General features: G+C 29.2%; 1 protein-coding gene across 2 annotated transcripts in view; it reads left to right on the top strand.

The window, feature by feature from the left end:
• Positions 1-13258, top strand: part of LOC129966013 (protein O-mannosyl-transferase Tmtc3-like) — a 189117-nt gene extending 175859 nt beyond the window's left edge. For both annotated transcript variants that reach the window (XM_056080356.1, XM_056080347.1), the window contains exons 18-21: positions 5205-5325; positions 5969-6070; positions 8503-8586; positions 12854-13258. In XM_056080356.1, the coding sequence (XP_055936331.1) occupies positions 5205-5325; positions 5969-6070; positions 8503-8586; positions 12854-13111 (565 nt within the window). In that variant the 3' untranslated portion in view covers positions 13112-13258. The remainder of the gene's footprint in view (positions 1-5204; positions 5326-5968; positions 6071-8502; positions 8587-12853) is intronic.
• The last annotated feature ends 380 nt before the right edge of the window (positions 13259-13638 follow it).

Here is a 13638-nt window from a genome sequence, read left to right as displayed (position 1 = left end):
GATAAAGCAGGTGTTCTTATTAAATAAGTAATTTTTTAAAAAATGAAACGAAAAAGGGGAAAAGTTATTCTATAAAATTGTGTAAAGCAGATGTTCTGTTTTAGAAACTTCTTTTCCCTTTCCAGCTGTGTTGCCATAGAAACCGGCGCACAGCTGTTTACACGTTTATCTTTATCTATTCAGATTTTATAACATCTAATCAGAGTAACGTTGAATATCAGTGTGTTCGTGTTCGTCAATAAATGTTAATTTTTTTTAATAACATGATTAACGAAAACGGAGTCACTGAGCATTTAAACCTTATGGGCACTAAAAAATATCTTTCTTAATTTATGTAATATCTCAAGAATTTGTCAACCAGCCGGTTCGCCAATCTTCATGTTCGTTAAAATTTTTATATTTAAATATTTTATGCAATTCCTACTTCAATAGCTTCTTCATCAAAATATTTTAAAACTTCAAATTTTGATAGTCATATAATTCACTCATATTATAAAGGCCTTCAGTCATAACGTAATATGTATCTCTCTCATTTTCTGTTAGTACCCGTAGAATTTATGCTTTAAATTAAAGTGGAAAGTATTAATCTGCAATTAATATAATATTTTTTACTGAAACTAAGAATTTTTTTATAATCTGATTAATGAAAATAGAGTCACTCAGCGTTTAAACTTTACGGGCACTAAAGAATATCTTTTTCAATTTACGTATTATCTCAAGAATTTGTCAACAAAATTTTCTTAGATTCATCATGAGCAGACCGATTCATTAACAATGTTTACTTTTAAATGCCTCAAACACTAAGAAAATGAAACGAATCGTTTAAAATAGAAGGTTTAAAACAGGTTTTAAAAAAACTACTTAAAAAACGATGCACTTAAAACTATAAGCATATACAAAAAATATATAACATAAATACATTTTAATTACAAAAGCATGCAACGAACCTAAAAAAAATTTAAATCCAGTCCGCATCCGTTGATAATAATTCGTCAACACAATGCGGAATTCAGAACACAAAGCGCATGCGTCAATTTTCAACGCCAGTTACGTAACGCAAATACGTGATTTTTTTTCTACGCCAGTTGGGGTAACGCTATGCGGATTAGAAATTTTTAATTTCCTTTATTCTGTTTTATTGTAATTCAAAAGTACTTCAGAATGAATCTGAAGGACCGATTAATTAACAATGTTTAATTTTAAATGCATCAAACATTAAGAAAATAAACAGAATCGTTTGAAATAATCCGCTGAATCCGTTTGAAAAATACTAACCCTAGCCTCATCAATGTTGGGAGAAAAAAAAACCGGAAGCCTTACTCATTTGGCGGTGGGGAAAATGGAAGATTTTTTTGGCGGGAAAGTTAGTTTTTAATTAATAATTAAAATTTCAAAAAAAGGGACCCCAGGTGCACATTCCCGACCTCTAAGGTATACATGTACCAAATTTGATAGCTGTATGTCAAATGACCTGGCCTGTAGAGCGCCAACACACACACACACACACACACACACACACACACACACACACACACACACACACATTGAGCTTTATTATAAGTACTAGCCGCCTTTGGCGACCAGCCGGTTCGCCAATCTTAATGTTCGTTAAAATTTTAATAATTAAATATTTTATGCAATTCCAACTTTAATAGATTCTTCAGCAAAATATTTTAAAACTTCAAATTTTGATAGTCATATAATTCACTCATAATATTATAAAGGCCTTCAGTCATAACGTGATATGTATCTCTCTCATTTTATGTTACCCCTCGTAGAATTTATACTTTAAATTAAAGTGTAAATGATTAATCTGCGATTAATATAATAATATTTTTTACTGAAATAAAGCATTTTTTTAATAATATGATTATTGATAATAGAGTCACTGAGCGTTTAAACTTTATGGGCACTAAACAATATCTTTCTAAATTTATATAATATCTCAAGAATTTGTCAACAAAATTTTCTCAGATTCATCATGAACGGATCGATTCATTAACAATGTTTCATTTTAAATGCATCAAACACTAAGAAAATAAAATGAATCGTTTAAAATAATCGGTCGAAAACAGGTTTAAAAAAACTACTTAAAAAACGATGTACTTAAAACTTTAAGCATATATCAAAAAATATATAACTAACATAAATACAATTTAATTACAAAAGCATGCAATTAACCTAAAAATAATTTAAATCATTGAAAACAGGTTAAAAAAAAACTACTTAAGAAACGATGTACTTAAAACTATAAGCATATACAAAAAAATATATAACTAACATAAATACAATTTACTTACAAAAGCATACAACTAACCTAAAAGTAATTTAAATCGTCCGTTGTTAATGGTTGCCATGCCAACAATCAGAACACAGTGCGCATGCGTGAATTTTCTTCGCGTTTTACGGTAACGCAAATGCGTGAATTTTTCTACGCCAGTTGGGGTAACGCTATGCAGATTATACATTTTTAATTTCCTTTATTCTGTGTTATTTTAATTCAAAAGTACTTCAGAATGAATCTGAAACATGGATTAATTAACAATGTTTAATTTTAAATGCATAAAACATTAAGAAAATAAACAGAATCGTTTGAAATAATCCGCCGAAAAATCTTAACCCTAGCCTCATTACTGTTGGGAGAAAAAAAGAATTAAAGCCTAAATCATTTGGCGTTGGGGAAAATGGAAGATTATTTTGGCGGAAAAGTTGGCGGTGGGGAAAATGGAAGATTTTTTTGGCGGGAAAGTTGGTTTTTAATTAATAATTAAAATTCTAATTAAAATTTCAGAAAAAGGGACCCCAGGTGCACATTCTCGACCTCTAAGGTATACATGTACCAAATTTGATAGCTGTATGTCAAATGACCTGGTCTGTAGAGCGCCAACACACACACACACACACACACACACACACACACACACACACACACACACACACACACACACACACACACACACACACACACACACATTGAGCTTTATTATAAGTATAGATAGATAACATGGATGCTGAAATGTCAAGAGCCATAATAGATAAACGAAAACAAATACATTTTCCCAAAGTTAATAAAATAAGAATATTAATTTAAAATAAATCATTAGCACGTTAAAAATGTGTTGATATGCGAGACTAAATTGACTAGTTTAACTCACTTTAAATAATTCAATGTTTAAAAACGTGTTGAAATATGAAAATAAATTTCCCAGATTGTAAAGGGGGAGATTGCACGATGTATACTTTTACTTCACTTCATTATTTACTTATACTTCAGTAAGTATTTTAACCCTCGTTAGTTGCGGCTAATATATGCCTCATATTAATTCATTATGTCAGCAATGAATCATTATGAAATCGATACTTTTTATAATGCAATATTTAGCATAATGATTTTTATAGGTTTGCATATTGTGGAACTGATAACTGGGTGTTAATATCCGATATCTAGAGAGTAAAAGAAAAAAAATTAATATAAAATGTTTGAATTTGCGCATAAACTTACAAAACATTTTTTATCACTGCGGGTGCAGTATCTGGTTCTTCAGTTGAGCTCAAAATAAAAGAAATAACGCAACAAATTCTATAAAAAAAATATTCTTTTTGAAACGCTCGAGAGAAATATTTGCATGAGTAAGAAATTCAGAAAGAAGGTCCAGTGGACAGATGCAGTCGGATTCCTTTTAGTATCGAATTTTTCATCTGCTTTAGAAATGTGTCAGAGCTCAAAGAAAAAAACCGTTTGTGCATTCATCCTTTTTCCTGGCACACAGAAAAGAAAAACGTCCATTTTCGTAAAATATGAACTTTCTTCAAACACCTTCAGGAAACATTTCGTGAAGGAATTGTGCATGCATATGCAAAATATGTGTACGATTTACGAAGCACTGTGATTTATAAACGCCGATGGATTTATGTACTGAACAAAACATACGTCTCTTGAATTTTTTTCAACATATTTTGCTGTAACAAATTATTGTATAGGGAGTTTACGAGTGTGAATTAAATTCGTAATAATAACTTTTAAACTAAGCTTGTATACTTTTAAATGAAAAACATATATTATATTTTAACCCCTTACCTGCCGCGGGCGTATATAAACGTCTCCCTAAGTCAATGTGTTAACTACCCCTGGCGTATATATACGTCTCGCAAATATTATATTATATATATATATATATATATATATATATATATATATATATATATATACGTGGCACTGGGGACCGTCTCGCAAGTTATCCTCGGCAGGTAAGGGGTTAAATAATTGTCACATAATGTCCAAGGGAGTTAGTTATGCGATGAGTTGAAATTACAATGGTAGAAAAAATTTCCACTTAATTATAATAATAATAAACAAAATCCTACCAATTAATATAATGACATTTTGCCTATATCCGAATAATATTAGAATTATTTTAGCGTTGCCACAATAATTTCAATAAATTTTAATAACAGAATTCGTACCTTGTTTGAAAAATAAATACAAACTTTTAAATTCTTGATATTACTGATCAATTTGGTTGAGGAAGCTGTAGATTCAAATCTTTAATGTTAAACAGAAAAATAGAGAAAACCGAAAGATTGATAAGTTGTTTGGTGCAACTTACCAGACTGGGTTACACACAGAGATATGTGTATGATACCCTTGTTTCACTAAACAAAATGTGAACCAATTTCTAAAACTCTTCAGGAATCTATGGGCATAAAATTATTACCAAAAAATATCTATTTTTATCTCCATATTCCTTAAATAACAAAGAAATAATTGGAATACATATACAGGAAGGCTAAGGCTAGAATATATTCCACTAACTTCAATAACTATACTTATGCTTAGCACCATTACTCAAAAAAGCAAAACTAGTTAGTATAGCGACCACAAAAAAAAAATATTTTAAAAGAACTGAGTAAAGCAACCAGGAGGCAGACCCTGTAATTGGCAAGAGATGACGCGCCCCACACCTTTACTATATCCACTAGGAAAGAGAGAACCAACCACTATATCAGAAGTTTCTCATTCTAATTTCTTAGATGGTCCAATGGGATTAAATACTACCATAATTACATATAGCTAAAATAAATAAAAACTAAATAATACACAATTATAATGTCTTTAGATGTCCTAACACATTATTATAATTCGCAATTGCACTTATTTCAGTTAAAGTGTTATTATTCATTAAAGAGGTATTTTCTTTCCATAGATTGAATATTCTTCTTCAACGTAAAAGAGCCAATGAAAGAGTGTACTTTAATTTAGGAATGCTTGCCATGGATGAGAAAAATATCACACTTGCTGAAAAATGGTTTCAAAAGGCAGTACAGGTATTCCCATCCATTAAATATGTATTCATTTTAATGTGATTTTTCACTTATCTTCAACTAAAGAAGCCAGTACAACAATAACTATCCTTAAAGAAATATCTGAAATACTTTTTTTATTAATATTACTCTTATGCTAGCATTAAATCATTTTAATGTTGATATTTTATATTATTCAATGATGATTCTTCTTCAACACTTGCCGATATTTTTTATTACAAAACATATAACTGAAAAATCCGATTTCAAGTCTTTGGAATCCAAAGTAACTTATATTAATGAACGCAAACAATTTCCGTTAATCAAATTCAAAATTCTAAAAGCAAGCAGAAAATAGACATTTTTAATAAATCTAATGCATTATGCACTCTATAAATAATTGTAAACCTAAAAATCCTAACTTTAGATTTTACTACCCTCAAATACTCCCAATACATTTTGGTTTATTACCATACAAACTCCGAATGATATGAAAAAAAAACTAATTTGCTCATTAAAGCATCAAATGATAATTTTTTTTTGCTTGTATTGATTTTAATGCATTGGAAGCTCTCAGAAATCCACTCGGACTCATTAGTCGTGCTCAAGTGTCAGATATACACAAAATCAAAACTAGGTTTTGCATGCAACTTCCTTTTATTTGCAGATCCGAGAAGACTTCAGAAGTGCCCTTTTCAACCTCGCTTTGCTTCTATCCGAGGCTGGGCGACCACTAGAAGCGATCCCTTTTTTACACAGGTTGCTGCGGGTACGTGTTATGCTAAATTACATCTTGTGAAATTGAATCAATCTTTCATTCATTATTTTTGTATTTTATGTTTTTATTGAATATAACTTATTTCATGTTAGTAAAGAAGAAAAGTGAAATCGATTTTTAATTCATTTCTTGATGAGTTAGAATTGAAATTTTGTACCCTTCTATTTTGTCAATGAAAATATTTTATTTATTTATCTGCGAAATTTCATGATTAGTTAATTCATTGATTTCCTTTAATTTAGAGTTTTATACCAATGATATCAAATGTTTAAGGAAAAAAAATTAATTTCCAGATTCAATAAAAGTTATAATAATGAATATTAAATTGAAGGAAAAAAAATTGATAATTATTTTTAAAAAATTTGAATTTTAGAAAAGTAATAAAAGTGAGGGCTCAAAGAACTTTGTATTAAATTTAATTCTATTCCAAATGCATATTGAAAAATTCAAAAAGTTTAAAATTTTTGATTGAAAAGCTAGATTCCTATGAATATGGAATGCTGTTGGTTTTGACTTTTTCTTAATGAAATCTAAGCAATCTTTTAAGCATTACATGTCATGTGATTTTTCAAAGACAAAAAAAAAAAAAACTGATATATTCATTTTTTTAAAATTATAGTTCAGCTGTTTCCAATCTACAGCCACTTAACGAATATTGATAGCGTAGTTGCACGTACTATCATGAAAGTTAAATTGTAGAAAGAGTATATCATATTAGTTAATTATCATAATCTTTAATTGAGAAAACTTTGAGAGAATCTTTTTTGGAATGTCTTAAAAATCAGAAATAACTTAATCGATGCTCTGAAAGCTCTTGTAGAACTCGCAAGAGACTCTGAGAAACATCTAAAACAATTAAAGTGATTTACAGCACAGTAAACCCTCAATCCAGCTGATATCTGACCAGATGATGCTAGATTAACGAAAGCGCTAGATTAACAAAGAATATATTTTATCAACAAAACTGTTTTTTCACGAAGTATTACAAAACGTACTAATTTTTACAAAACAATTATAGTATAAAAATTACACCATTCCAAGGTCATTAAAAACTATAGGCAATAACTTGCTCACCGTTTAAAACTCTTCCTTTGGAAACGGTAAATTAGAGGAAAAAATTACCGAGAAACTATAATAATTTCCTTTGAAATTTTTTTAAAAGCAAAAATGACAGTGGAGAATAAATGTACACAAAATGCCCTTTAAAATAATTTGATACATAACCCATTTATTCAACAGATACATGCATGAAATGCAATAACATTTATGTGTAAATTGTATATGAAATGAAATGGAAAAATAAAAAACGTCAAAAATCTCTTCAAGCTAAATATTTGGTGCTGATTTCAAAACGAAATTTGTCAGATATGTGTTTTTACTTTTCATATCGAGCGATTTTGAAACCTATAAGAATTCTCATCAGCCTTAGATAAGTAAAAATGACTTCACGACTTCACACTGGACTTTCGATTATCACAATAACAACATTGTGTCATCCAAGAAATGTTTCCGATACTGCAACTTTCAAATAAGATTATATGCTCAATGGAAATTTTGGCACTATTCATACTGGAGTAATTTATCTTATCACTTTTCATGTTGACCTACGCCTATTAGCATAGAATTCCCAACAATATTGTGTCTATATTTCCACGGCATTAAGAATACTGAACACCATTAATTGATATGATATCATACAATATCTTTTTCTAATAATGATTATAAAAATATATGGAAATACTAATTGAATTCTTATCATTTACAGATAGCAAAATTTCAATTATGCTTTCTTAAAAAAAATACAGTTTGCAATTAAAAATGACTTGAAGGCCAGAGATTTTTGGTTATATAGATAACAACTTTGCTTTTTAAGGGCTTGTTTTTGATAAAGAAGATTTAAAAGGTGAAAACAAGATTATTTGTCATATAAAGCACTTCTGAAAAGTTACCAACCACCGTATAAAGTATCATGTACCCCACGTAGCAATTTTTAAAACAAATTAAAGCTCATGATTAAGCTCCAGTAAAGGTTAGCATAAAATATTCTTTGAGCTGTAAAGCTTACGTATATTAATTTCATTCTGGAAATGTTTATTCTTTCTCTAGAGAAGATTTAGGGCAATTTCGTCTTAAATTTTTATGAATATTTACTTTTTACTTATTATTTCTTACAATAAATTGCCCTCTAGAATGCAGAGAATGTTCAAAATTTTGCTTATGTTTGCTCATTTTTATGCTTACTTATTTACATTCTAGAATGCACAGAATGTTCAAACTTTTGTTTATGTTTGCTCATTTTTATGCTTATTTATTTACATATTTTTATTTACCTACCCAAAAAAAAAAACTATGAAGAAAACTATATAATCAAACATTACAGAAAACAAGAATGCAAACTAACAGAATAATATCCTTATTTATAGCATCATCCGGATCACGTAAAAGGCTTGATTCTTCTCGGAGACATATACATCAATACTATTCGTGACTTGGACGCCGCACAAGAAGTAAGCAACGACTGATTTTTTTTCTGTTCAAAAAAGGCACGAGGAAGAATTATTTGAAAGTTTACACAGAACATTTGTTTCGCTTACAAAATGTTTTTAAATGGAGACCAAATATTTCTATCGAATGACAAACTTCCACTTACTTGTTTTTAACATTTATTAAATATTGTACAAGACGATAAACACATCAATTGAAGAATTAAAATTATATATATATATATATATATATATATATATATATATATATATATATATATATATATGGTTGTTATGAAATCTTTTCTGGTTGCAAAAAAAGATATTCTACAAAAACTATTATAATTTGGCATTATGATATATAGTAAAGATGTTTAATAAAGTCTTTAATGGAAGTATTTACGTCAGTAAATTTCGATGTGAGCACTCTTGGTAGCTTGAAAATTGTCAAGACGACATTCCAATTCTAGCCAAGTATTGTCCGCTGTAACATTACACACAGCATTGGTGATTCTAACTTTCAGTGTATAAATACCTTCAGTTACAATTATAAACATTTCATTTTTAAATACCCCTGTAAAGGTCGATTTGATTTCATAGAACTGATACCTTCGTTGGTACTATTTTCATAACAATCGAATGTAAAATCTGTATTTTTGCATCAATTTCGCCATCTGTAGGACTAAAAATAATTTAAAAATTGACTATCTCATTTTATAAATTGTACAATATTAAATTTAAAGGCTTTTTTTTTCAATAATTGTTTGTCATCAGGAAAAGATTTCATGACCACCCTGTATTATATCTAATTAATTCCTCTTAGAAAAGCCAATCAAACTATTTAATAAGTATTTAGAATTTCATATTATATTTCTAATTCCAAGTCGGAGTAAATATTTTTACCTTCTTTAAAAAGAATAATAAATTATTCAATGACGAATCTGTGATTACAGTCCAATTTAAAGAAAACGTCCGTCATCGTTGCTTATGGCAAACTAAAACATTTCATTACTTTTTTTTTTTTTTTTTTTTTTTTACGATTTCCTTTTTGATCTTTACATTTTCATTCTTCCAGTTAAACCTTCAATTCTCCCAATTAAACTTCCTCCTCCCCCTCCTTCTTTCTCCCAATTAAACATTAAGAACTAAAATTCTTGGTTTTAAAGTCTTAATATTTAAGATTTAATAGGGAAAAAATTTTATGTACTCATTACACTAACTTATTTATCCTCGACACATACTTTAATTCTATTAATTTAATAGAAAATTTGCTTCAAAGATTCATTTTATCTTAGATATATTTTCTGAATAATAAAATCATTTTTTTTAAACTAAGATGAAAAATTAAAATTCCGAATTTCATATTGCTTGCATTTTTAGTGATTTTCTAAAAGTCACACGCATCATCTCTTAATTAGAATTTCATTAATATTAATACATTTTTTTCTGATGTAGCAACGATTGTTCGATTTGTTTTAAACGACCGGTACCTCACAGAAGAAACAAGAAAATCGTAAAAACCTGTAAGACATTCCACCAACCGAGTTCCTGAAAGTAATGTTTCTACAGTTACAGTCAAGTTTCTCCAAAACTTTTTTTTGTTTGTTAATGTACAGTTAATCCGAACAAGCATCTGGACTTTTGTGGCAAAAATTTGCAGACACAGCTGTTGCTGAAAAATGAATAATTTATTTGGATCTCTTTTGTTTTTGTCATCCTGTTAGCGCGGGCATCCTGACTTCAAGTGAAGTAAACCTGAAAAATCAATGAATAATAGATATTTTGTAGAGATAATCACGCTTTCTTGACTCGCTTTGGTTGCGGAAATATAAACGCTACATCAAATTCTTACGCAACCTTGATGTACGTGGAATAAGTAAAATGTGAATCATCGATTTACGAACAAGATAAAGAATCATAAATTAAAATGTTTGCTTTCCGAGAAACTAAATAACTTACAAACTATCTTTGAAATATAATTTTTTGACAATGAAATTCTAAATGATAGTTCATTTTAACAAAAATCCATTATATTAAATAAACGCCACTATTAATGATATGGAAATAGTAAATGTAACATTGTTGAGCACTATGTTTCAAAATACGAAAATCCGCCACGCTTTTGTGGAAAATCCACCACGCTGGCTGGATTTGATTTTATATAAGTAGGGATGACATGAAAGGTGAGGGAGGGAGTGTTTATTTTGTTTATTCTTTTTATTTAAATATACGATATTTGTATTGTTTATTTTTTTCAAGTTTTATTGAATATAGATACAATTCATAAAATTTGAATTAAAATACGATTCAAAACGAAATCGAAAATCAAACCGGAAAAGAATAAAAGAAAAACGCATAAGAAAAGAAGGAAAAATTTTAAAGCACATTTTTTACTCACTTTTATATTCCTCAAACAGAATAAAATCTTTCTAAAGTGACAGGCACATTTCTAATATGAATAATAAAAATAATTACTCGATATGTTTTCAAAATAACACAATTTTCTTTTTTTAAGTTTTTAATAACGAAAAAGTAACGAATAGTTACAAGATATCATAATGCGATATCCTATAATTATTTCGTTAATAAAACATGCATATTATAAAGTTACAGCATTTTTTACGGTATAATCGAGACAAGAAAGGTAGGGGGGGGGGGTTCGTTATTCACAAAATACTTATTTTTTAATTAAAATGATATATTATACCATCATTTTCCTTATTATTTTTCCACTATCATTTTGTACTTTAATGATATCGTAATATTTCAATAATGTTCCAAATGAGTGCAAAAACATATCTGTATTTTTGTACAGTATCTTTTTCTTTCTTTGTTTCCCAGATTAAATGTTTCTAATATAAAACGTGTTGAAATATACAAAGTTATTATAAATTAGTTGGAAAAATTCCGTAAATGCATCCTCAGTGTACTGATATATAGGGATAAATATTCATCATCTAAATGAGATGAATCTCAATATAGTTCATCTTTCTTCCCGATTTCTTGTATGCATGGAGATAGATGAATAATAGCTATGAAAAGACGAAATGCTGTCTGCGGTTTCATAAGCTAAGCAAGTTCAACGAAATTTCTGTCTAGACTAAAAAAAAACATCACTTTCAATGCACACGTTTGATCTACATGAGCGTGCTCACAATCCTAGGAAAAAGTTGTCTTAATTATAAATGTTTTTCAGAATAACGAAGGACAACTATAGGTAAATGAGAAGGTAAACTGTATGTGTTTCATTAGCCTATATTCATATGTACTCTCATGTATAAATTTAACAAGCCACTCTTTGTAATCACTTAACAGCTGATTTAGGTATTTAACGGCTCTTGTATGGGCACCTTATAAAAACAATCTTTTTATAAAATGGACAATTTAATTTCAAATACTAATATATTTTAAACATGTTATTGAATATTTTAGATTACTATTTTATGTTTTATTAACTTTGTGACCAGTTTATATATTGTACCGAATGACCGTCATCCATGTTTTATACAATATAATTGAAAGATATTCATATTATAAATAGTTTAATTATTAAATGACCGTAATAAAATACAAAAACCAGACCAATTATACTTGATTAAGTGTTGATATTATACTCATATTTAATAATTCGTAGAGTTTTTATTTTTAAATTTATTAATTTGCCAACAGGAATTATAGGAATTTTAATTAATTTACGTGCTTGTGCCTTCTTCTAGGCCTAAGTGCCCTAGATATATGCCTAGCTGAAAATCCACCACGGCAGCCACCTAATAACAGCCAATTCTTTATTGGTTTATGTAATAATAATGCATATTTATAAAAACCAGAATTATAGGTATTTTAATTAACCTTCTTGTGACTCCCTCTCAGCCTAAAGAGTCTAAGCATCTGCTTAGTTTTAAATCCACCTAATCTCCACTAATTGTTCATTGATGTGGATGAAATAACAGTGCACATTAATAACAACCAGAATTATAGGAGTTTTAATTAACCTGCTTCAGACTCCCTCTTGACCCGAAGAGTCAAAGCATCTGCCTAACTGAAAATCCACCGCGGCATTCGCCTAATCTATACCAATTCTTCATTGATGTGCATGAAATAACAGTGCACATTAATAACAACCACAATTATAGGAGTTTTAATTAACCTCCTATAATTCTTCCTTCCGTCTAACTTCGCAGCTAAATTGCCTAGCCGGAAATCTGTCACTCCATCTGCCTAATCTCCGCTCATTTTTTATTAATGTGCACAAAATAACCAATCCAGTAATCATGAAATCTCTATTTTGCAGTGCTATGAAAACATACTTCGGCAAGAACCTCACAATGTACAAGCTCTGCACAACCTGTGCGTCGTTCATGTGGAGAGAGGTGCATTAAAGAAGGCTGAAGAGTGCCTAGAAAGAGCATCCATTCTTGCCCCCAGTGAAAAATATATCACAGACCATCTAGAAATCGTTCGTCAGAGAAGGAAATTAACAGCCAAGGCGATTTCAAAGTCACAGTTGGTTAAGCAGACAGATAACACAGTATCTAGAGACATGAGGTAGCCCAACCAGACATCACCGAACTTGTATTATAGCACAAACTCAAATCTTGATGTATAGCTGGATTGGATTTTGCACTTTGGATGGTTTTATAATCTGGAACAAAGCAGGCAATGTTCTATATGTATAAATAAATTTGAGAACGCATCATTAAAGTTCATATAGTGTAGACTCTTCTTAATAAATCTTATGTTCTATTTCTGATTCAGTGACTCAATGTTTATTCTGAATGCTTTTTTTTTAATTATTTGGAAATTGCTGAAATTTTGTTTAGCTATATTAATGTACAGGGAGTAGGTAAAGTGATACGAAGATAAAAAATATAATAATTTTTCATTGATTTTAGAGTTATCTCAAGGAATCTCAATATAAGAATTATTTGATATGAATATTTGGCATTTAAAGTAGATTCTTATAATACTTTTAACCAAATCTTTCAAAGGGCTAATTGTATGCTTGTCTGTAATTTCTCATGCATTCAAAATGCAGTGACTTAAATAAATGAAAATTAATATGTAATTGTAAATGAA

The sequence above is a fragment of the Argiope bruennichi genome, chromosome 1 (assembly GCF_947563725.1).
Source record: "Argiope bruennichi chromosome 1, qqArgBrue1.1, whole genome shotgun sequence".
Lineage (NCBI taxonomy): Eukaryota > Metazoa > Arthropoda > Arachnida > Araneae > Araneidae > Argiope > Argiope bruennichi.
This window is presented reverse-complemented; position numbering and strand designations above follow the sequence as displayed.